The sequence below is a fragment of the Haliotis rufescens genome, unplaced genomic scaffold (genome assembly GCF_023055435.1).
Source record: "Haliotis rufescens isolate VD_foot unplaced genomic scaffold, xgHalRufe1.0.p SCAF_5, whole genome shotgun sequence".
Classification (NCBI taxonomy): Eukaryota; Metazoa; Mollusca; class Gastropoda; order Lepetellida; family Haliotidae; genus Haliotis; species Haliotis rufescens.
In genome coordinates, this window is record NW_025964223.1 from 39548806 (window position 1) to 39575334 (window position 26529).

The window sequence follows — 26529 nt, forward strand, 5'->3', positions numbered from 1 at the left end:
CACATCATCCTGAAGACACACACAGGTCACATAAAACACACATCACCCTGCAGACACACACAGGTCACATATAACACACATCACCCTGCAGACACACACAGGTCACATATTACACACATCAGTCTGTAGACACACACAGGTCACATAAAACACACATCACCCTGCAGACACACACACACAGGTCACATAAAACACACATCACCCTGCAGACACACACACACAGGTCACATATTACACACATCACCCTGCAGACACACACAGGTCACATAAAACACACATCACCCTGCAGACACACACAGGTCACATATTACACACATCAGTCTGTAGACACACACAGGTCACATAAAACACACATCACCCTGCAGACACACACACACAGGTCACATAAAACACACATCACCCTGCAGACACACACACACACAGGTCACATAAAACACACATCACCCTGCAGACACACACAGGTCACATATTACACGCATCAGTCTGTAGACACACAGGTCACATATTACACACATCACCCTGTAGACACACAGGTCACATATTACACGCATCACCCTGCAGACACACACAGGTCACATATTACACACATCACCCTGCAGACACACACAGGTCACATATAACACACATCACCCTGCAGACACACACAGGTCACATAAAACACACATCACCCTGCAGACACACACAGGTCACATATTACACACATCAGTCTGTAGACACACACAGGTCACATATTACACACATCAGTCTGTAGACACACAGGTCACATATTACACACATCAGTCTGTAGACACACACAGGTCACATAAAACACACATCACCCTGCAGACACACACACACAGGTCACATAAAACACACATCACCCTGCAGACACACACACACACAGGTCACATAAAACACACATCACCCTGCAGACACACACAGGTCACATATTACACACATCAGTCTGTAGACACACACAGGTCACATAAAACACACATCACCCTGCAGACACACACACACAGGTCACATAAAACACACATCACCCTGCAGACACACACACACACAGGTCACATAAAACACACATCACCCTGCAGACACACACAGGTCACATATTACACGCATCAGTCTGTAGACACACAGGTCACATATTACACACATCACCCTGTAGACACACACACAGGTCACATATTACACGCATCAGTCTGTAGACACACAGGTCACATATTACACACATCACCCTGTAGACACACAGGTCACATATTACACACATCATCCTGCAGACACACACAGGTCACATATTACACACATCACCCTGCAGACACACACAGGTCACATATTACACACATCACCCTGCAGACACACAGGTCACATATTACACACATCACCCTGCAGACACACACAGGTCACATATTACACGCATCAGTCTGTAGACACACAGGTCACATATTACACACATCACCCTGTAGACACACACAGGTCACATATTACACACATCACCCTGCAGACACACTCAGGTCACATATTACACACATCACCCTGCAGACACACAGGTCACATATTACACACATCAGTCTGGAGACACACACAGGTCACATATTACACACATCACCCTGCAGACACACACAGGTCACATATTACACACATTACCCTGTAGACACACACAGGTCACATATTACACACATCAGTCTGTAGACACACACACACAGGTCACACATTACACACATCACCCTGTAGACACACAGGTCACATATTACACGCATCAGTCTGTAGACACACATGTCACATATTACACACATCACCCTGCAGACACACACACACAGGTCACATATTACACACATCACCCTGCAGACACACACAGGTCACATATTACACACATCACCCTGTAGACACACAGGTCACATATTACACACATCACCCTGAAGACACACTCAGGTCACATATTACACACATCACCCTGTAGACACACACAGGTCACATATTACACGCATCAGTCTGTAGACACACACACACACAGGTCACATATTACACACATCACCCTGTAGACACACACAGGTCACATATTATTACACATATCAGCCTGTAGACACACACACAGGTCACATATTACACACAGGTCACATATTACACACATCAGCCTGTAGACACACACACACAGGTCACATATTACACACATCAGCCCCTTGACACACACACAGGTCACATATTACACACATCAGCCCGTAGACACACACAGGTCACATATTACACACATCACCCTGTAGACACACACAGGTCACATATTACACATATCAGCCTGTAGACACACACACAGGTCACATATTACACACAGGTCACATATTACACACATCAGCCTGTAGACACACACACAGGTCACATATTACACACATCAGCCCCTTGACACACACACAGGTCACATATTACACACATCAGCCCGTAGACACACACAGGTCACATGTTACACACATCGGCCTGTAGACACACACAGATCACATATTACACACATCAGCCTGTTGACATAGTCACATACATAATGGTCACCTAAATACACAAATAACTGTCACATTCAAAACTGCCTGAAGTAAACGTAGCAAATGAATACCGGTACAACATTTAGGCATTTCACCATTTAAATGACCGCCATCATATAGCTGGAATATTGCTGAGTGCGGTGTTAAACAACAAACCAACAACCAACCATTTAAATGAATTCTCAATGCAATGGAAGTATGTTTGTAATACTTGTCAACACACATCCCTCTTTGTGAAATCAATGAAGCAGGCAATGGATTCAGTATGTGAGTATGTGACTTTGTGAGGTTTACATTGTCTACTGAGAGATCAGCCTATCCCACATAGTTTATACTCTTGGCAGGGACGTCAAGCAACATGGGCTCTGGGCTTACAGTCTCATTATATCAAGTAGTTAGCAGACTAAGGAATCATAAAAAAGGAATTTACATTCAGATGTGCATTATGAAAGTGATATTCACTCACATGTCTTTCTTGCAAGCCAGTCTTGTTTTCCATTCAAATTCAAAGATACACTGCTCATTATTTCTGGCACTGAAAATAGAAATGACATGATAAGCATTGACATAGAGAGCGAGAGAGTTGGGTTCCTATGGGCAGTATTTCAGTGTTAGTTTGTCACAAGGGGAAAACCATCTTCCTGAAGCAAGGGATTAAACTGATGGTCAAAGTCCAGTTTTACTTGGCTGGAATTCTGGAGTTACATTCTGGCTGGACTAACGACTAACGAGTCTGTGCATAGTCCAATCAAAATCATGCAACGAATAAGACATCCAGATTTCATCTTGCAGATTCGATCAACTGCAAGTTTTGCGAACAGATGGTCTTGACAGGGCGCCACCATTTTGTTTGAAGGAAATGCAAAATAGTGATACAGCGATAATATAGAGTTGCCTGCCCTTAACTCGCAAATGACAGGTACTTTGTTTACCGTAATCGGCAAAGAAAATCAGCATCGATCAATCCTAAAAGGTGTTTCATAAACATGTTTCAATGAACAAGAAACATTTTGTGTAGGACATATTTAATAGGTTAGTAAGTGTGCACCATTACGATCCATTATAAAAAATTACTTTTTATAAATAAACTACTAAAACTTCTAAATCATAGAAAATTGTGAACAATTCGAGTCCTTAGAAACAGCCAAATAAATACCCGGTAAGCAAAAAGAAACATGTCAATTGTCAATAAGTAAATATATTACAAATAAGAACAATATTAAGATGATTAATGTGACGTACCTTTCAATAAATCTTGGGCCTCCCACCAGTTTATCACACTTGAACTTGATAATGGTTTTGGCCATGAGGTTGTTGCTGCGGCGCCGGCTGTGGGAACAGGCTGAAGCCCCCTGAGAGTACTCCAAGACAATAGTCTGGCCGTCAGCTGAACAGGAAACAATGGCGTTAGAAGACAAGGATCAGTGGCATGCGGTGCAGCAGTCATGTCTCACTGGTTTTGTGATGAACATAGATTAGGCCACCATAATATAGATATGCAATTTTCATGCAAATCTTTCATAAATGTGATGCAGGGGGCATTTAATATTGTATTTTTCATAATTTTTGCAAACTGTGCAATGCATCTGTGATCAACAATATCAGCAGAGGTGATCAACATGAAGCATGTTCTGTAGGCTTACATATGGTGTACTTCATGTTTGTTTGTTGTCTAACACCACATTCAGCAATATCTAAATCCTTATGATGGCAGCCTGTAAATAATCGAGGCTCCAGACAATCTAGTGATGGATATTGTGAGCAAAGACCCACACCGTCGGGGTATGATGACACGCTATCAACCTAGTGAACAAGCCTGACCCTCCAAACCATTGTGTCACCACTTACGATGGGCATAGGTTGCTCTAGACCCACTCCAACACAGAGGCCCTACAGCGTTTTCATCTGTAGGTACTCAAGGGCAATAAAATGATACAAGGCTTGGTGTTTGGGATTGAGGCGAACAGGGATAGACAGGCTACCCATGTACTTTCAAAGTCCTTGGAACCACTGGCGGTAAAACTACTGATTATGTTAATTGACCGAGTGTTCAGGAGAGTGACAGTCAAACTTCAAGATAAGTTTGTTTGTTTGTTGTTTAATGCCGCACTCGGCAATATTCCAGCATATGACGGCAGTCTGTAAATAATCGAGTCTGGACCAGACAATCCAGTGATGGACATCATGAGCATCATCCACGCAATTGAGATACGATGACATGCATCAACCAAGTCAGTGAGCCTGACCGCCCTATTCTGTTAGTCTCCTCTTACGACAAGCATGGGTTGCTGAAGACATATTCTACCCCGGATCTTCACGGATATCAAGGTAAGTGGTGAGCCTGTATCAGAATATAGTGACATGGATCATCATCAGTACTTCACAGGTCTCTTTCTATCACATTTACCCATAAATACACTGTCCCATTTAGTAAGCTTATGAAAAGAGGTTGCATCTACTGCCTGACATAAGCCAATGTGTGCCCATATTGCCATGCAAGAAAACAGTATTGTTGATGCAATGTAAGCAGAACGCTCAAGAGTCTAAGCACCCACTGGCTCCAACTTCAGTGGAACGAGGTCTTTGAATGATTCGTTGGGTAAATATGGCAACTACACTGCAAAGCATCCCTATATATATTGATGGAAGATGGAGTTCATAGTGTATGCTTGACCGTCAAGAATTAAAAAATGCTAAAGCTAGGCCTGTCAACCTACTATCCATATGGAGCTTCTGTGTCCGCACCGCTCCCAACATATCTGTCCCCTTGTCGGCAGTCTTGCGGCAAACAGCCGAGTCCATGAGACATCCCTCACCTCGAGCCCGACCATGAACCCCTTGGCAGATGTTCAAGAAGTAACTAGAAAAGAGAAGGAAGGCAGGAGTGAGCTGTGTTTAGTACCACTTTGAACAGTATTTCAGCAACATCATGACGTCCATGTTCGTAGGTAACTAAATTTAGCACAGTGATGGAACCATGCATGAGTCAGACCAAGGATCATTGTCATGGGCAATCTGTTATTTACATCCAAAACCTGCTGATCCTGGCCCTGCTAAGGGACATAACTCTAAACAGCAAATTCCTGCACCTTAAATGACAGGGTCATCGATAACAAACACAGAACACTCAAGCATGCAGTCTCACCTGAAGAGAACGAGTTGTCATGTAATGAAGCTAACATCCTAAAACATGCTTAAACAAAAGGTATGCTTTTTCTTTAATCAAAGTTAGTTCTGACATGACCTATAATGGGATCTGCTAAGATCTTTATGTGGCAGTAGCGAGTACTAAGATCTGACTTTAATGAGATTGTCTTTATATTACTGATTACACATAATTTCTTAATACAATTGAAAATAAAGCAAGCAAACTTCTTGTTTTCTTAAATCATTTTTTTTTACTAAAAATACTTTCACTCTAAAGAAAATCAGTTGGGTGATGTAACTAAAAAGTCACATTTTTGTCTGTTAGTAGTTGTAAAGTAACAAGTACTGTATTTTCTTGTGTATAGCCACACTTTTCCCATATATTTACAGCAGTGCAGAGAGGAAAAATTGACACTATTTTGCATATTAAGTACAGTAGAAAACATACATGTTTCCCTTGGAGTCTGTGTAGTTCCAGCTGCCGATGTCGCGTGAGAGTATCCCGAAGTCGTACACTGTCCCATCATGCACCAGGGTACAGTCTTCAATGATGGGAGGACAGATGAGGTTCGTCTTCCACATAAACAAGGCGGAACACTTGGCACTCTGCAGCACAATGTACACCATCAGACAACCAACCTCATCAGGATGTACATGTGATTCAAACTTGACAGTTAGGCATAAATACACCTAATTTGTCATTACACATCTCCTTGAGGCAAGGGAGTTAACTGACTAAAAAAATCCCGTTTCCACCCTTTCCACACTAAACTGGAATTTCGTGGTGTGATGGTAGCTCCACCAGTGGCTATTACAAGTTACGTCTATGTCTCTCCTATTGACCAATCACATTCCACACATCACATACTTGCATTTGCTTCATAGAAAATAGCAGCTCCGTATCAAGACGATGTTATAGATAATCAAGACCTATATTGTCATTAAACATGTTTCACCCTGCAAAGTGTATCAAATTAATTGAGCACCTAATTAACAAAATGAAAAGCTTTAGAAATATCTGTTGACGCCGAGTAGAGGGTACACATCCTTTGCAAATCCTGCAATCGACAGAAATCTGCACGGCAGTTTACAAACTACATGTCACATTTGTTACGAGATTTTGATTGGACTATGCATAGACTCCAGAATTCAAGCCTAGTTCAGCAAGTCACAGACACGTGAAATATTGTTTAATGACAAAAATTATGCACCCATTCCTTCTGAATTGTCATATGGTTGAATAAAGATATAACTTAAGTCACCTTCAGTGTATGCATGACCAGATTGTAATACATGTGTCTAAATACGTTTTGCCAGGGCTATGGTAAAAAAAATCCCAATCAGACATTTTGTACCTATCTCTTGAGGCCTACAATGGGTACCCGGGTAGGGTCGGGTAATAGGGGCGTGGGTACTCGGGTAGTAAATTTTTGTATTTTTGTATATATTCTGCAAACCTGGTGGTTCAACGTCATGGACACATGATACCTTTATTGTTGGATGATGGCATTCATTGCTTGATGTCACCATTCATTTCTTGATGACACCATTCATTGCTTGATGATGCTATTCATTGCTTGACACCATTCATTGCTTGATGACACCATTCATTGCTTGATGATGCTATTCATTGCTTGACACCATTCATTGCTTGATGACACTATTCATTGCTTGATGACACCATTCATTGCTTGATGACACCATTCATTGTTTGATGACACCATTCATTGCTTGATGACACCATTCATTGCTTGATGACACCATTCATTGTTTGATGACGCCATTCATTGCTTGATGAAACCATTCATTGCTTGATGACACCATTCATTGTTTGATGACACCATTCATTGCTTGATGACACCATTCATTGTTTGATGATACCATTCACTGCTTGATGACACCATTCATTGCTTGATGACACCATTCATTGTTTGATGACTTCATTACTTGACACCATTCATTGCTTGATGACAACATTCATTGCTTGATGACACCATTCATTGTTTGATGACACCATTCATTGTTTGATGACACCATTCAATGCTTGATGACACCATTCATTGTTTGATGACATCATTCATTGCTTGATGACACCATTCATTGCTTGATGACACCATTCATTGCTTGATGAGACCATCCACTGTTTGATGACATCATTCATTCATTGATGACACCATTCATTGTTTGATGATGCCATTCATTGATGATGACACCATTCATTGTTTGATGACACCATTCATTGCTTGATGACACCATTCATCGTTTAATGACACCATTCATTGTTTGAATACACCATTCATTGTTTAATGATGCCATTCATTGTTTGACGACACCATTCATTGTTTGATGGGGTACTCCAGACATATGTTACAAAACACATATAAAGAGCAGTATGTCTACTTCCTCAGTAGATGCTACCAGAGATGAACCAACTGTAACTTACAGGCCACGCTTGGGGCTTCCCATTGCCAGCATTGTAGTCACACTGGAACAGAATCTCGGTCTTGGCCTGCACCTTCTGTCCTAGATAACAATAACAACAGGAATGGTAATGTCTAATGTTATTGCTCCTTCGAACATACAGCTTCAGTCTAAACCTCTTCACTCGCCTAAAGCCTCAGAACTGATATTATACAAATCATTACACTTGACGGGGTCAATATGTGAAAACAAAGACCTGACCCCGGAGATGGTCCGTTCACCGAAGGCGTCGATTCCGATGGTCCTTGTTTTCGCATATTGATCTTGTCAAGTGTAATCATTCGCTCTGTTATACCGAAATTCACTTTAAAGTTGATGAGCCCTATAAACCATCTTCTGTTTCATTACAGTAACTTAGCTGCGAACCGCAGACAAATCAATCTTCATCACGTGAGAGTCAATACTGATCATGTGAAGAGTCGTATTTGAGGTCAATGTCAGTCACAGGATTTGGGATCTACATTAAAATGTATTGTCTCGTCCCGTGGTACGGATTAACCAATGGAATTGCAAGATTCTTAATAGAGGTATAACAATGAAACATGTTTTAATAGAGGCACAAAGTAACTCTGAAACGTTGCTGAAAAGAATAAAAGAAGTTGTTATCCATAAAAAAGTGTCATGTATTCATGTTCTTCCAACTTTAAAATGCCTATCAAACACTTCTGTTATTTAAGACAATAAATAGGCTTAGCACAGCAATGAAACATGTACCTCCACCTTGTGTAGCCCGGTAAGATTGTCCCCCCTAGTCTTGTATGGTATCCTGCACTGAGTTTCACAAGTGATCTTACTTCTATGAATACAACTTGAACATTTTGATGTAAACTTACAGTACTCAGAGCACATGTTATCTTGACAACATGTATAACACAGCCCTACAATTCCCATCCACCTGGCCTCACCTCCGACATCACACTGACTGCCTCCAGTCATCAGCAGCTTCAGGATCTCCCGACTCTCCATCATGAACATCCCCTTCTTGGCATCCCCGTACGACATGGCAGTGTTGTGGTCAACGTGGCAGCTGGATGAGCCGGCACACGCCGGGTAGGCGGGTTGGCTGATGGCGCCACATGGCTGGATGAAGAAGCTTCCCCCTTGTGCTGGGAACGCCTGAACACACACCATACCATCAGTGGTCATTCAGGCAGAGTGAGTCAGTCAGTCAGTGAGTGAGTTTGATTTTACGCCGCTTTTAGCAATATTCCAGCAATATCATGGCGGGGGACACCAGAAATGGGCTTCACACATTGTACCCATGTCGGGAATCGAACCCGGGTCTTCAGCGTAACGAGCGAACGCTTTAACCAACAGGCTACCCGACCGCTCCCAGAGTGAGTCAGTGAGTGAGTTTGATTTTATGCCGCTTTTAGCAATATTCCAGCAATATCACGGCGGGGGACACCAGAAATGGGCTTCACACATTGTACCCATGTCGGGAAACGAACCCGGGTCTTCGGCGTGATGAGCAAATGCTTTAACCACTAGGCTACCCGACCGCCCCCATTCAGGCAGAAATACTCATTGTCACTTTGCAGATAACAGTATTCATTTATATGATGGCATATAATCTGTAAGTATTCTCGTTTAACACCTAACTAAGCAATAGTCTAGTTTTATGATGCTAGTCTGTAAATTATTGAGTCTGGACCAGACAAACCAGTGATTGATATTGTGAGCAACAATCCTTGCGATTGACAACCAAGTCGACAAGCCTGACTACCCAATCCATTGATCGCCACTTGCAACCAGCATAGGTTGCTGGAGACAAAGTCTAACCCTGAATCCCCACGTGGGTAGCAACAAGTGTCACAGGTTGCCGACATGTACAGCTAGGAGAAGCTCTCTTAAATGGCATGGTGCTGACAGACCAAAGATTTGAAGTCCAATTAAACCATGATATAGGCCAATCCATGATATAGGCCAATCCAAGCCTAAACAAAAGGAGTTGGCCAAAATCACTGGCCTAAAGCTAGTGAACTTCATATTTCTCAAACAAAAGCTATGTCTGCATCCTGTCCTTTGTGCGTGCGTTTGTGCGTGCGTGTGTGCGTGCGTGCGTGCATGAGAGAGTATGGTTTTACGCCGCTTTTAGCAATATTCCAGCAATATCACGGTGGGAGACACCAGAAAATGGGCTTCACATGTTGTACCCATGTGGGGAATCAAACCCAGGCCTTCAGTGTGACGAGTTAACGCTATAACAACTAGGCTACCCTACCGCTCCACACTGCGGTATCTCACCTTGACTGGAGTGTTGAGGGCACTGATGTCATAGAGTTGGCCGGTGCTGGGGTCGCTGTACGAGCATGTGGGTGTCTCGGCGGCGATCTGGTTGTCCTGGCAGGCCAGGTTGGTGTACCACATAAACACGTAGTCACAATCATCTGCCAACTCAAACTTGGGCTCACCCTGGAAGTGACAAGAGTGTGGCTGTTAGTGGGGCAGTTTATATCAGTGTTATACACAGACACAAGTCTGTTAGGTCGACACCAGTGAAACTCCAGAGCGACTAGATGTTTTCTACCAAAAGCAAGATATTTTGCAGAAACCACTGGTCCAAAATGAGCTGCAGACTAGAAGGATATGACCCCCACACATAGGTTGTGATGTCAAGGAATTTGTTTTCATTATTGTGCAAAAAGGGTATTGTGCCCCACAGGCAGGTCCCCATTTTCAGTATTGGTCTCAAATTAATTGATGCTGCGTGTAAAACTGTAAAAACTCAAAACTTTGAGTTACACAAAAAAAATTAAAGAGAGTTTTGAATGACTTGAATCAAACTTGCTAGAAAAGCAAACTGGTGTGAGAGTTATCTCTCTTATATAGGTGAACTACGACTTCAATGGGGGTGAGAAAAGGCTTGATTAAACTCACAAGTGACGTGCCGACTTTGCAGGTGAAGATGATATGGCTTGTGGTGTTTCTACTGGGGTCCTTCAAGCACTTGCTGCCATTCACATAGGACAAGGTCACCTTCCCAGTCACGGAGTCAATGTACGGACCTCCAGCCAGGTGACCCAAACTCTGAAAATACCAGGCAGTGTGAATTATAACCATAGGAAGCTTGATCTATTCCCGTGAATGCACAAAGAGGAGCCGGTGGGCACAGTTACATACACACCACAGGAGTTTTATCTCCCTGATCACACAGAGGAGAGGGTGGGCACAGCTATGTACACACCACAGGAGTTTTATCTCCCTGATCACACAGAGGAGAGGGTGGGCACAGTTATGTACACACCACAGGAGTTTTATCTCCCTGATCACACAGAGGAGAGGGTGGGCACAGTTATGTACACACCACAGGAGTTTTATCTCCCTGATCACACAGAGGAGAGGGTGGGCACAGTTATGTACATACCACAGGAGTTTTATCTCCCTGATCACACAGAGGAGAGGGTGGGCACAGTTATGTACATACCACAGGAGTTTTATCTCCCTGATCACACAGAGGAGAGGGTGGGCACAGTTATGTACATACCACAGGAGTTTTATCTCCCTGATCACACAGAGGAGAGGGTGGGCACAGTTATGTACATACCACAGGAGTTTTATCTCCCTCTATCATACAGGCAGAGGAGCCCGGGGGACAGAGTTTCCCTTGGATGGGGTTGAGGGGTCGGCAGATGTTGATGTAGTAGGTTGTGCCCGAGTTTACCGCCCCTGGTATCAAGGAAATGGCCACATGGTGTCCTGATGCCTTGATGAGTGGAGACAGGTCGACCTTGTAACTGCCTTTTGGGCCCTGGGTTTCCACACTGCATTTTACCTGAGGGTTGAAGTTGAATGAAAAAATTATCAAACTAGGAAAGAGTTGAATTACATGAGAAATTGAGAAATGGTCCCATGAATTCAATTTTCATGGCAAAACATTGGTAGATGGAGAACTTACAAAGAAAAGAACATATTATTACTTGACATCTGAATATCAATACTTTTCCATTTCCATGATATCTCTCCAAATTCCTGATTGGTATGATGACAAAGTTTTAGAAAGTTGGACCAACCTCTTGCTCACAGACTCTGCTCGTGTGCCAGTTGAAGTGATACACACAGTCATCTGTCTCGCCCACCAGTATTGGAAATCCATCCCCCTTTTCCTGGCCGCAGATGAAGTTGATGATGGTGGAGCGGTGGTACTTGTTGTGGCAGAGAGCCCCACCGGAGTAGTTCAGCATCAAGAAGCCGACTCTGAACTGCAGGTTGCTGTTGGCAACACCGGCGCTGAAGTTCCGCTTTTCCCCCACCAACTCCTTCTGACATGCTCCTGAAACACACCAGTGAGTGAGTGAGTGAGTGAGTGAGTGAGTGAGTGAGTGAGTGAGTGAGTGGGGCTTACTGTTGTTTTCAGTAGAATCTCATGTCATAGGTGGTCAGCTTATCATGAAAGAAAGCCTTAAGTGACACCAGTTGTTGGTGAAACACATGAGAATAGGTAAAGTGTTAACAGGCCAAGGATTTGATCAGGGTGATCTGGGATTCAAATCCACAAATAGCAGATCCTTGCAACCAAGGGAAGCAACTCTTACAATGCCTTAAACTACAGTGCCACCTGTCACCCCTTAAAGAGTGTGTGTCAAGATCACCTTTAGCAATATTTCAGCCATATAATGGGTGTGGGAGGGTGTTGTTTGGCAAGAAGAATCGAGTCCACACATTGAACTCTTGAGGGGAATCAATAGCTGGGACCACTATCTATGAAGGTCTACGTTAAAGTATGGGAACTATGATCGTCACAGTGCTTAGATTCCTTTGTACAAGTGGACCATGGTCTTTCATGTGACAAGCCAACACTTTAACCAAAAGGCTACCCCACCACTCTAAAAGTCATGAAGTTGAAATCCAATTGACGACAACACATACTTAGAAAAATAATGTGGGACAAGTACTTGAAGTCTCAGGAATAAAAGACTCCTCACCAGCATTGCTGTCACAACCACTGCCAGCAACTGGGCCACACACATTGATGTGGAAGTCATGGTCGTTGCCGTCATTGAAGTGATATCCTGTGGACTTCTTCAGGGCACTCAGGTCAAACGTGTAGCCTGAAACATAAGGATACCCAATTTGGCTGAAGCTACATAATCCACAGGTTTTCAAAAAAAATTATTGACAACAAATAAAAATCTAATGGAAAAGCATTTTACTTGATCATCAAATGTGTTGCCATGTGTGCAGTGCAAGTTGCTTGTCTGGCTGCTTGTACTAGTCCGGACTGATGCCGATTTATAGTGCCAGCTCACTGAGATACCATGCAGCAGTTTAACATGAATAACCCACTCAGGCACAGTATACTGACTCCGAGCCGACCAGTCCTTGTTATAGCCCATTAATGCCAAGTAACATCAAGTACATCTTTTAAAGTCTTTTGGTATGACCCTGCCCGGGATCGAACCCCCGACCTGCTATCTGGGCAGGCGCTCTATCCACTAGACCATGGAGGCAGCCTGTTTGGATGACAGGAAACAACAAGGTTGTGAAGGGTTGCCAATTGTCCAGATCCAAGTACTTTTTAGCATTGGTCCCCATGGTTACTAGCAATGAGTGATTAAACTAAGACTGACTCACCAGAGTCTGGGTTTGTGGCAGTGCAGTTGCCTCCTTTGGCACTGCTTTCCCTTGTGTTCACAGAGCAGGCTGCGCGCGTCGTCCAGACAAACCGATGCTCACACAGGTTGGCCAGGAAGTGACCAGAGGGCTCCGTATCCTGAAGTAGAATGGTTTCACTAAACATGAGATCCATGACATCCAGTGGGGTGAAGGGTGCACACCACCCTTTCCAAAGCATACTAAACCTTTCTACATTCAGAAGTGGTAGGTGATTGAGTACAAGTGTAAACGTTTTACAACACAATAACTAACTTCTTTGGAGATACATTTGTTTGTTGTTTGTTGTTCAACGCCGCACTCAGCAATATTCCAGCTATATGACGGCGGTCTGTAAATAATCGAGCCTGCAACAGACAATCCAGTGATTGAAAACATGAGCATCAATCCACACAATTGGGATACGATGACATGCATCAACCACCCGATCCCGTTAGTCGCCTCTTACGACAAGCAAATCACCAAGATCACACAACTGTTCAAAGAACAACTGCCCAATCTCAAACTGCACCCCTCATTTTCCAAAAGCTGTAACTGAAACGACATAAAATATTTTCAAGATTGATCTCATTAAATACAGGTCCTCTTTGCACCAATGCATAGTGATTGTTTGTTGTTGTTTTACACCAGTCAACAATACATCAGCTGTATCACAGCGGCCTGTAAATACACAAATTTGGGCCTGACAAACCAGTGGTTGATATCATCGGCAACCTCTCACATTATCTTGATACGATGACACACAATCAACCAAGTCACTGACTTGACCACCCAATCCACTTTGGTTGTTTCGTACCACAATCACTTGTTTCTATCATCTTGACATGAGATTTTCAAGTAATTGGGGTCATGAAAATTCATTACAAACTATTGAAATGACTTTATTCCTGTCAATAGCCAAAAAATCTTGGCTCTTAGCATCAATTTCAATACAATTTAGTGTTAACATATGGACTATTGTTAGTATATCTTACAAGACCGAACTTAATTTTACTTCTGGCTTCGGACAAGTGGCTAAAGTCAAAGACTGCTGATTGTATCCATTTGGGTTTCCTGGTAGGCATGGTAAGATCACTTCACTTACTGACTTAGAGACAGAAGTACACACCCACTTGGGTTCCCTGAGAGGAAGCCCCATACTCACATAGGCATTGAGGTCACAGTGCAGGATGATGACAGTGGACACTGTCCGGTTAGCAACTGGGCACTTCTCTCCATTGTCGTACCGGATGATGAGGGTCTTGGACAGAGTGTCAAACCTCACTGGCTTGCTGGTCAGCTCCCCAATCTTGTGGAACCTAATGAGCACAAGACCGGTCAGTGAAACCTGTGAAATTCTAATATGCAAACAGGGGGTTCGGGTTGTCTAGTGTTTAAAGTGGTGGCTCATCACCAGGGTGGGTCCAACCTTACCAATCATATTGTACAAACAAGGCAGTGGGGTAGCCTAGTGCTTAAAGTGCTGGCTCATCACCAGGGTGGGTCCAACCTTACTAATCGTATTGTACAAACAGGGCAGTGGGGTAGCCTAGTGCTTAAAGTGCTGGCTCATCACCAGGGTGGGTCCAACCTTACCAAACATATTGTACAAACAAGGCAGTGGGGTAGCCTAGTGCTTAAAGTGCTGGCTCATCACCAGGGTGGGTCCAACCTTACTAATCATATTGTACAAACAGGGCAGTGGGGTAGCCTTTTCCTTAAAGTGCTGGCTCATGACCAGGGTGGGTCCAACCTTACCAATCATATTGTACAAACAGGGCAGTGGGGTAGTGTTTAAAGTGCTGGCTCATGACCAGGGTGGGTCCAACCTTACCAATCATATTGTACAAACAGGGCAGTGGGGTAGTGTTTAAAGTGCTGGCTCATGACCAGGGTGGGTCCAACCTTACCAATCATATTGTACAAACAGGGCAGTGGGGTAGTGTTTAAAGTGCTGGCTCATGACCAGGGTGGGTCCAACCTTACCAATCATATTGTACAAAAAGGGCAGTGGGGTAGCCTAGTGTTTAAAGTGCTGGCTCATGACCAGGGTGGGTCCAACCTTACCAATCATATTGTACAAACAGGGCAGTGGGGTAGCCTAGTGCTTAAAGTGCTGGCTCATGACCAGGGTGGGTCCAACCTTACCAATCATATTGTACAAACAGGGCAGTGGGGTAGCCTAGTGTTTAAAGTGCTGGCTCATGACCAGGGTGGGTCCAACCTTACCAATCATATTGTACAAACAGGGCAGTGGGGTAGCCTAGTGCTTAAAGTGCTGGCTCATGACCAGGGTGGGTCCAACCTTACTAATCATATTGTACAAAAAGGGCAGTGGGGTAGCCTAGTGTTTAAAGTACTGGCTCATGACCAGGGTGGATCCAACCTTACCAAACATATTGTACAAACAGGGCAGTGGGGTAGCCTAGTGCTTAAAGTGCTGGCTCATGACCAGGGTGGGTCCAACCTTACCAAACATATTGTACAAACAGGGCAGTGGGGTAGCCTAGTGCTTAAAGTGCTGGCTCATCACCAGGGTGGGTCCAACCTTACCAAACATATTGTACAAACAGGGCAGTGGGGTAGCCTTTTCCTTAAAGTGCTGGCTCATGACCAGGGTGGGTCCAACCTTACCAAACATATTGTACAAACAGGGCAGTGGGGTAGTGCTTAAAGTGCTGGCTCATGACCAGGGTGGGTTCAACCTTACCAAACATATTGTACAAACAGGGCAGTGGGGTAGCCTAGTGCTTAAAGTGCTGGCTCATGACCAGGGTGGGTCCAACCTTACCAAACATATTGTACAAACAGGGCAGTGGGGTAGTGCTTAAAGTGCTGGCTCATCACCAGGGTGGGTCCAACCTTACCAAACATATTGTACAAACAGGGCAGTGGGGTAGTGTTTAAAGTGGTCCATACACTATTAGCTTGACAAAGATGGAGAAAGGTCAATGGTCCCTTTTGGACCACTGGAAATGTCAACTTTAAACTTTCTGTAAACTTTGGAAAAATGGTATGAAACTTATCAGACATCATCAAAAGGTTGAAAACTAGCCATTTTATTTCTCTTGACTTCAGTGATATGGTCAAAACTAAAACTATGGCTACATTGAGTGAGAGAGGCAGATTTCAAATGAAAATCAAAGTATGAGCATGTCTGTGACCCAAGATGAATATATTACCCCATGCTAGTAATGTTTTTATGTGCATTGCCTGTGAAAATCAGCTTGGCTCATAGACTTGTCACATGCAAATATTAAAAAAATGCTTCAAGCATGAAGCACTAGGATGATGGAGTGCTTCTTACTACACAATTGAGGGCACTGGGATAATGTTCTGCCTCCTGCTACAAATATAAGACACAATGTCATTTAGAAAGTGGTCAAATGTAAAATAACACTTTCTCAGTAAAGTACAGATTCTCTTACTTTTTGGGGTTGAGTCATTTTTGCAGAAGCCTTGTGGCTGAGTGGGTTAGATCGCTGTATCGTTATATTCGGGATAACACTTTGTTAGTAAAGTCCCATCCAGGATTTGAACCAACACTTGCCAGAGGTGAGGTGAGGTGAAATTGGAATTAACATCGCGTCCAAGTATATTGTACTTATATAGTGACGCGCATGCACATGTGTGTGTGGGGCTGCTTGTACTAGTCCAGACTGATGCCGATTTATAGTGCTAGCTCACTGAGATACCATGCTGCAGTTTAACATGAATACCCCACTCAGACACAGTATACTGACTCTGAGCCAACCAGTCTTTGATTTAGCCCCTTAATGCCAAGCGCCAGACAGGGTAACAGTATATTTCATTTTTAGCGGAAGCTTCATTGGCTTGAGTGGGTTAGATCGCTGACTTTGTGTGCTGGCAATTAGGTGCCTCACTCTGGCAAGTGTGGGTTCGAATCCCGGATGGGACGCAACCCCAAAATGTACAAGAATCTGTACTTTACTAAGAAAGTGTTATCCCAAATATAACATTTGTTATAAATATAAGGCTCTGGAGCATGTATGTGCCTGTCAATTACTACAAGCACAAGGAATTGAGTATACTGCCGTAATGTTTTTTTAGATAATGCATGGGAGCATCATTAGTTTGGCAAAAGGACAAATGCTTTGTATTTCATAACACATGTAACAATGTCGATATGAATCAACATCCAACTCACTTCTTCTCCTGCAGTGTCTCTGTCAAGTTCACCATACACGCTGCCGAGTTGGGAGGGCAGGTCTGATCTGTTAATATAAATGTTAGCAGTATTTCACCATTGTGTTGTCTACAAAGAAATACAATGTTCTTAGGTTGGATGACAAAATGCACGCAGTCAACATATCTCGTTATCTATCTAAATGTGTCATATGTTTTTATTACTTGCCCGTGAAGAGATCACCCATTTAATAAACATGCAGCTGTATTACACATTATGACATTGCATGTAGAGATGATAAATCACTGAGAGGAGCTTACGCACTCTCGATGACCCCAGTCACCCTGTTGCTAGTCTGACTGTGATTGTAAACTTTGTGGTGCAGGATTCACGAGGCGATCAAAGCGCAACGACACTTGTACATCTATGTTAAAGAATGGGAGTTATGATAGCTTTGTGGAACAGACCCCTGAATTCTAAAGGTGGGCCATTGTATGGTATTAAATTAATACTGGTAAGTATCAACTTTTGACCTTTTGAAGTATTATTCTGTTAAACTCAAATGGATTATGCTGTGGATCGCATAGATGTCTGCCTATTTACACACAACAGTGAAATTCTAAAAAAGTTATAAACGGCAAGAAATAAATAAAATACTAAACACGCTCTTGTGTAATACCAATGGAGTTCTGCTTGTGCATCATGATGAATGACTACAGTTTTGTAGAATTTTCCTATTCGGAATATTCTATAAGTAATACGTTACCACTGTTATACCGAGGCTGTTGTCTCCCACAACTGCTGCTATAGCGAAATCTACCACAGAGATCTCAATTACCTCATGCAGCACGTGCGTAGCCACCTAGCTGCCATGTGACACCCTTCACTCTTGTCTCTTGCGAGAGCAAGTGCTCGGGGGACGGACGGGCGGGCAGCAGCCCAGTGGTAACGTAATACTTATAGAATATTCCGAATAGGAAAATTCTACAAATTACATTAAGTAATACGTTACCACTGTTATACCGAGGCTGACTACCACAGTAGACGGTGGGGAGCACCTACAACCCGAATCCTGACTGCTAGCGTTCCTTCCGACCAGCGGAAGTAAACACCAAGGCGGAAGCACTCGATGCACATGCACCTAGCTAGGCGTTACCCTATAGGAATACCAAAGCACTGTCAAGCGCATACCGTAAGGCTCAATCGTCATTGCCAAAACGATTGGTGACTCCAAACGGCCCCACTGGATAGGTATTTCATCGCCGCAGCGGATGAGAACACTGTATCCGCGTGAGCTTTATCTTAGATCAGGTTAAACAGTCGAAAAGAGGGAAATTAATTTCATTCAGACCGTATATCCCAGAGCAAGCCTACTTAAAGTATGCATTAGGCGGTGACCTAATTCCAGTATTTGTAAGCATGCATCACAAGGTTGGGATACACGACAGACAATTAAATACATAATTGTCAAAATACAAATAAGGACAAAGCACACAAAAAGCCGCCCTCACCTGTGGTGTGAGTGCGCTGGTTTGCGGGACCCCAACTCCTGTACCCACGGCAGTGGGAACATTGGAGTCGACCCAGATTGACCACCGTGCAAGGTCTGACGCCTGAGGAGTTCGGAATTGCGCTGGGCACACCCCTTAGGTGCCCGCTTGCGCCGCGATCCGCGGGCCAAGACGGTGCACACTCTCCACGACGGCATCAGCGACCTGTTTGAGGTAATGATTGGCAAAAACCGAGTCAGAACGCCAGTAACAACCTCGTAATATTATGCGAACAGAGATATTCGAGTGTAGGGCAAATGTTGCCGCTAGCGCCCTGATCTCGTGCGGGTTTGACCCCGCTACCGGTAACCCCCGAGACCGGTACGCCAGATTGATGACAGAACGAAGCCTCAACGCAATCGAGTAATACTTAAGATAATACTTAAGGGCCCTAACCGGACACAGCGCTCTGTCCTCAGTATCAGCAGGATGTAAGATTTCTTTGAGTGATCTTACAGTGAATTCTCTCTCCGTTTGCCCGACTCTCTGATTCCTGGCGACGAAGCCCATGAGCAGGCCCAGGCGGACCGCTCCATCGTCCCCCCTATCGAATCGTACCTTGGCGACATCAAGTGCATGAATTTCAGATACACGTGCCGCCGTGGCAAAGGAGAGGAGAAATGCTGTTTTCCAAGTCACATGCCGGAACGAAGCACTATGCAAGGGTTCATACGGAGCTTCCGTAAGTGATTGCAACACTAGGGAAAGATCCCAGGCCGGTGCCCGAAGGCGGCCCTTCTTAGGATCGTGCTGTTTGAAACCCTTGATAATACCCCGTATCACCGGCTCTTTGGAGAGACTGGTACCCATAGCAACGTCCCGTACCGTAGCAACGGACGAGACATAGTTGGCAATGGAACCCCCGGAGAGTTTCCGGGTCTCTCGCAAGTGAGACATGAAACGAGCAATATCCTGCACAGATACCTTATCTGGCGAATGAATGTGATGTTTACAACACCACTTCGTGAAAATAACCCAACGTGCATTATACACCTTCTGGGTAGAATCACGATGCATACTAACGTATGCCCGAGACGCCCGGCGAGAAAAACCTTTACTCCACAGACGCTCGGTGACAACATCCACGCGTGCAGATTGAACTGCCATGCGTTTGGATGAAGCTGACGGGTGTGAGGGTGGATCAAGAGATCCGGTCACACAGGCAGTGGAAGTGGCGACTGCGTGACCTGGGTCAGCAAGTCGGGGTACCACGACCTGTTCGGCCACATGGGCGCGATCAGTAACATTCGACAGCGAACTCCTCGGAGCCGGCTTAGAATGTGTGGTATCAACGCTGTCGGCGGGTAAGCATAAGCGTCCAAGCCCGTCCAGTCTAACGCGAGAGCATCGTGATCGATGGCCCTCGGGTCCGGGACTGGTGATACAAACAACGGGAGTTGATTGTTGAACCGCGTTGCGAACAGGTCGACCATCGGACGACCCAAACGTTCGCACAGCCACTGAAACACTACTGGGTTCAGCATCCACTCTGTGGGGCTCGGATCCTGAGGCCTCGACAGAGCATCGGCCAGTACGTTCCGTACACCTGGGATGTGACGGGCGCGTATCTGGCACGGGACACTGTCCACCAGAGCGTAAAACTCGAACGTGAGATCGAGTAGCGAGTGACTGTGGGTTCCCCCCAGTTTGTTCACATAGGACACTACCGTCGTGTTGTCGGTCGCCAGCATGAGCCGGGCGTCGACGAGACGATGCTTCCAGTGATTGACTGCGTTGATCACTGCCTTGAACTCGAGACAATTGATGTGAAGACCTAGTTCGTCTACGCACCACAGCCCCGAGCTCACCTCCCCCTCTAGATGGGCGCTCCAGCCCACCAGAGAGGCGTCTGTATACAGGGTCAACGTGGCCCGGTAGGGCCGCATAGAGACTCCTGATAAGACATTGTAAGGGACCGTCCACCAATCCAGATGCGGTCGGAGCCGATCCGGGAGGGCGACGGTCGCACTGTTCACCTCCGTTGCTAACAACTGGATTAAAAACCGTTGCAGCGAGCGGAGTTGGAGACGACCCCGTTCGGTGCAGTCCTGGGCTGATACAAGTAGCCCTAACAGCTGTTCCCAAAAGTGAACAGTCTGTTGCACCGCTAAGACTTTGGCAATCATCGCCTGAATCTTGTGCCACCGGTCTGGGGGGACAAAGAGGCGATGAGACACCGTGTTGAACCGACCTCCAATGAACAGCAAGGTCTGAGAAGGGGTTATCTCGCTCTTGGGGAGATTGATAATCCACCACAATTGCTCCAAGAGCCAAAGTGCGAAAACGAGATGGCGTGACAGGGTGTCTGTCATTCTAATTGCTACTAGCGAGTCGTCCAGGTACGCGAAGTATCGGACACCCCTCCTGTGGAGGAACCCCACTATGGGGGTGGTTAACCGGGTGAACAGCCAGGGAGCGGACGTGTGAATCATTCTGAGTTGGCACTGTCCTACTTGGGAACGAGAAATATCCTGGAGTAAAACCCCGGTGTTATTTCTGGTAGAGCTAACTCCCGTACTGCCCCTTCTCCACCAACCTGCCGATGGCATCGGCGAGGATGGGAAGATCGGTTTCCGAATCGAAACCTGCGGCAGGCGCAACTGTCCAGGGCCAAGTGACTCGGGTTTGCCTAAGGGCCAACCGAAGTTGGCACTGTCGGCATACGAACCCCTCCAATGAGAGTCACCTGGAGGGGCCCTTGCCGTCCTTAGACGACTTGGGCTTCCCCCAGTTCCCCGTCTTCCCGCGAAAGGGCAGCTGATTGCCCATACCGGAGCCCTCAGGGCGGGGCTACTTCCCAGAGGAAGAAGAACCCGACCCCTTAGACCTACCAGCCGCAGCAGCCTGGGGCGCGCTCCGGTTAGGAGCGGCACCCAGGCGCCTATGCAGGGACCCAACAAGAGCAAGTGTGTGCCGAGAGTCCTCGGCAACGTACTCCAGGGAAGCATTTAAACTGAGCAGGCAGTTGTAAATGCGCTGGTCACGGTCCGTGGGAGAACCTTCGACCAGACTGGCCGCTGCAGCCAAGTAAGTGTCTCCGTGAGACATGGAGTGCCGAGCGAGGGCGTCCAGCTGGTGCAAGGTAGCTTGCGTTACCGTAGCAGCCGGTGGGGCACGGACACCCAACCGCTCAACATGGGCCTCCGCGGTAGGACCAGCCTCGGGAAAGGCAAGGTCACGTCCTGGGAATAAACCCTTTCTCCACGACGTCGGAGGCAACGGGAGACCCCGACCGGAGGCCGCCGCGAAGGCGTTCTCCAAGGAAGGCTTGATACCGCGCAGCAAGGTTGATGCGGGGAAAGCCGTGTTGGAAGACTCATTGTATACCTCGGAGGAACCCACAGTCATGGATTCCCCGCGGTACCGGCCGGGGCATGTCCTCAAAGAGGACATAAACCATGGCCACGCGGTCCTTAACCGATAGCGGGAGCAACGGTTCGGGGGAAGGACCGGTGACCACGGGAGCCGCCACCGTACCGGTGGACCCCGCGGCCACCACGGGTCGCCAAGGGATCCGCCGCAGCCGTGGTGGTGGTACCCGCAAGGGGACCCCGACCGGACGAGCCGGCCACCACAGGGGTGGAAACGGACTGCACATACAGCCGGTAGCGCTCGCTTGCGGCACACCCCGCAGCTCCTGGTTGCGGGGGTAGAGGGGGTGGAGGACGGCGAAACATCCATGTCAGACATTTTGTTTGTACTATGAACAAAGAGCAAAACATGGTTACAACACACGCACCACAAATAGTCACAAACGAGTATTTTCACAAGAAAATAAACGAGCAATGGGAATATAGAACATACACATATAACATATAGAGGAATAAGTGATGTAAAAACCCAAAGATATACTAGAACAGGGGAACGTAAGACGCAACGTGCATACGAGACACCCCGCAAGTATATAGAAAAAAAGGGCGGGAAAAATATTTCCATTTGGCGGGAAAAATATTTCCAAGCGTAGTTACAGCAAACGCCCCATACAAGTACAGTTTATTAGAGAGAATAAACAGTAATAAATATCACCGAATGGTCGGAGAAACAGGAACGCTTGAGCAGTTTATTGTACGTCTTGCTAGAGCAAGCGAAGAGACAAGAGTGAAGGGTGTCACATGGCAGCTAGGTGGCTACGCACATGCTGCATGAGGTAATTGAGATCTCTGTGGTAGATTTCGCTATAGCAGCAGTTGTGGGAGACAACAGCCTCGGTATAACAGTGGTAACGTATTACTTAATGTAATTACACCAGAGCAGCATTACAGGTACTGACAACATATTTTTATTCAGTCCTTGAAATCCTAGTTCAGCAAATGTCAACCCGGTCAATGAGTCTGACCACCGATACAACAAACTAAGGCTGCTGGGGGCCTATTCTAACCCGGAATCCCAACACAATTATTACCTTTCTTGTAAACCAATGTCTGGCACACATTCAGTATAAACTTCCTCTGCCTGTAAGCCTTATCAACAATGTAGTTATCATTGGTTCGTGTGAGAGAAGACAAATCATAAACGTTGCCCTCGGGATCGGTCGCCGTACAGTCGGACACCTTGTGCGGTGAGCATGCGTAGCTAGTCGGCCACTCAAACTGATAGGTGCAGTCTCCATCTTCCCGCAGATACCTTGGCCCCTCCTTCCCATCCTTGGTGTGGTCGCAGGTGAAGGTGATTATAGTCGTACGGTTGTACTTGTGATGGCAGTTGGACTTGCCATCCGTGTAGCGGAGAGTTAGCTCCCCTGCATTGTATACGAGATCACTATTGGCCTTTCCTGTAAAGAAAAAAGTCAGAGTTCAAACATGTTTAATGACAAAGATATAAGTTCAAAACTAATTTTTTTAGAACAAAATGTTCCTCAGCCTAACAAGCTGATGAAGGTGACACCACCTTGTCACACAACACATTACCACCTATTAAACCAAAAGTGTGATATTTACGTGGAAAGATATCCCAAATGATACAGGTTATGGACATTTACCAATCTGGTGAAACCCACAAGCACGGATATGATGCTTGACAAACCAGGGATCATTGCATGCAGTCAACAATAATCCAGCTAAATCACAGCACCCTGTACATAACAGAGTCTGGGCCAGACAAAACAGTGGTTGATATTATGAGCAATGTTCCATGCAGTTGGGGAACAATGAGTCGCCAGAGACCGGAATGCAACTCTGCACAGTGTATCCGAAGCCTTGAGACAACTTGTCCACCCATACCCTAAAACAATGAAATGACTGATCCTTCTTACCTGCATCAAAAATGAAGGATTTATCTGAATCCTTAGTCTGACACGCCCCCACACCGGCACATGCCCCCGTGCCGGACACCAGCTGTCCGCACACGTTGATGAGGTAGGTGTAGTCCCCGACCTTCACCTTGTAATCCTCAGCTGATTGGTGCAGGTGTGAAAGGTCAAACTGATAGTTATACACAGGGTCAGTGACCTTGCAGTCCTTGCCAGTTATTTTCTGCAAGAGAGACAGTTCAGATTACAACCCCACCATGTTGCAGAGACAGAAAGAGGATGAGAAGCAGTTTTAACTGTCAAGGGGTCCTTGACATTGCCCTTATGTCAAAGGTTAAATTGTAATTTTAGGGAGTCCCTAGATTCAAATATATAGGCACAAACTTTAAGGACACCAGGAAACCCCTTAATTTGGAACACTGCTGAAGATGAAGTGATGTTACATCATTTTCACTGACATTGCAAACGCTCCACTTTATCAGTGAATCATTGTCAGCTTGAAATGCTAGGTATTATAGAAATAACAACAGTAGCAGCAGCAGCAACAATACCATGTACATTTGTTTATCACAACGCTCATAGTGTGTAGAATTTATTACCCCATCAACTGATGAGTTACATACAATTTGGATACAAGAAAAAGGAAACTACTGCAGTTGCAGAAAAGCTGATGAAGATTCTATCTACTCACATGTTGGGGGCAGGCACTGGGAGTGTTCCATTCAAACAAATATTCACACGTCTCTGTTTCTCCCATGAACACAGGATCACTCTGAAAGGATGATAGTCAGAAATATTAGTAACCATGGTAACACATAGTTTCTCATACACCAAACTCATCAAGAAGAAGTGACCGGGGAAAATAATTCTTAACATCCACAATTCTTGTGAACAATCATGTAAACCTGAAGTGTTTCAGTCATCACATCCATGTTTACCAGTGTAAAATCTTCATGCAGTTGTCATATATCCATATCTAAATATTTCTTTCCGTCAGAAATCACTTGGGTTCCTGCTATAGCACCAAGGGTTATGACATCAGTCAGTAAAACTTAGGCCACCAAAGTGAAGGTCTGAAGGCCTTTTCAAAGTAATGATCACTTTTCAGGGCTAAAAGTAAGACCCAAGACAACTGAGAAAGGCACAGGAATTGGACAGAATGGCTATAAATGTACATCCAACAGCACCATGTAAAACTAACCAAGTCCACACACCACTGTTCCACTAGTATTTTAATATCGACAGAGTTAAAGACTTATCCTCTGCTACATTGTTTCTTCACCCATTAGTAGGGAAATTAATAATTGTAATATCTATTCAAAATCAGTTAACAATGGTTGAAAAATTCAATTTTAAGTCCTTTCCAAATTGTTCAAGGCATATTCAAATTCAAGGCCTTTTCAACAGGACTGCCAAAAAAAGGCTTTTTCAAGTGCAAACCCAACCTCTATAGCTCCAGGGCTCGTACTTCGGTGAACCTACATTGGGTTAGTGCCAGTCGTGGAGTCATAGAGGATGGTGCAAACCTGTCAGACCATTATTGATCTGGTTCGAGTTGAACTGCCTTCAGCATGTTCAGTAAACAGTTCAGGAAACAAAAAGTGAAGAATGTTTTAACACCAGATGTTTGTGTTTCTGTTGTTAAAGCCACACTTTGTAACATTCCAGCTATGACATGCAATCAACCAAGTCCCAAAGCCTCTCTACCTGATCCCCAGGCTAAAAAAATAATAGTCTTAGTTCTCAGGCACCGCCCGCATCATCATAAAGTCTGCCACATGTTTCGTTTTAATTTCCACTTTCAAAACAAATTAATAATCATTAAATATTCCGCTTCTAAAACACACGACCCCGGCA

General features: G+C 45.0%; 1 protein-coding gene across 2 annotated transcripts in view; it reads right to left on the minus strand.

The window, feature by feature from the left end:
- Positions 1–26529, minus strand: part of LOC124112441 (cation-independent mannose-6-phosphate receptor-like) — a 77530-nt gene that overhangs the window by 19089 nt on the left and 31912 nt on the right. For both annotated transcript variants that reach the window (XM_048384018.1, XM_048384019.1), the window contains exons 20-36: positions 25364–25444; positions 24676–24895; positions 23827–24195; positions 17896–17962; positions 14893–15046; positions 13710–13848; positions 13061–13186; positions 12149–12408; positions 11683–11910; positions 11016–11165; positions 10383–10550; positions 9041–9251; positions 8098–8177; positions 6103–6260; positions 5225–5367; positions 3750–3894; positions 2974–3042 (exon numbers count right to left, since the gene is read on the minus strand). In XM_048384018.1, the coding sequence (XP_048239975.1) occupies positions 2974–3042; positions 3750–3894; positions 5225–5367; positions 6103–6260; positions 8098–8177; positions 9041–9251; positions 10383–10550; positions 11016–11165; positions 11683–11910; positions 12149–12408; positions 13061–13186; positions 13710–13848; positions 14893–15046; positions 17896–17962; positions 23827–24195; positions 24676–24895; positions 25364–25444 (2768 nt within the window). The remainder of the gene's footprint in view (positions 1–2973; positions 3043–3749; positions 3895–5224; positions 5368–6102; positions 6261–8097; positions 8178–9040; positions 9252–10382; positions 10551–11015; positions 11166–11682; positions 11911–12148; positions 12409–13060; positions 13187–13709; positions 13849–14892; positions 15047–17895; positions 17963–23826; positions 24196–24675; positions 24896–25363; positions 25445–26529) is intronic.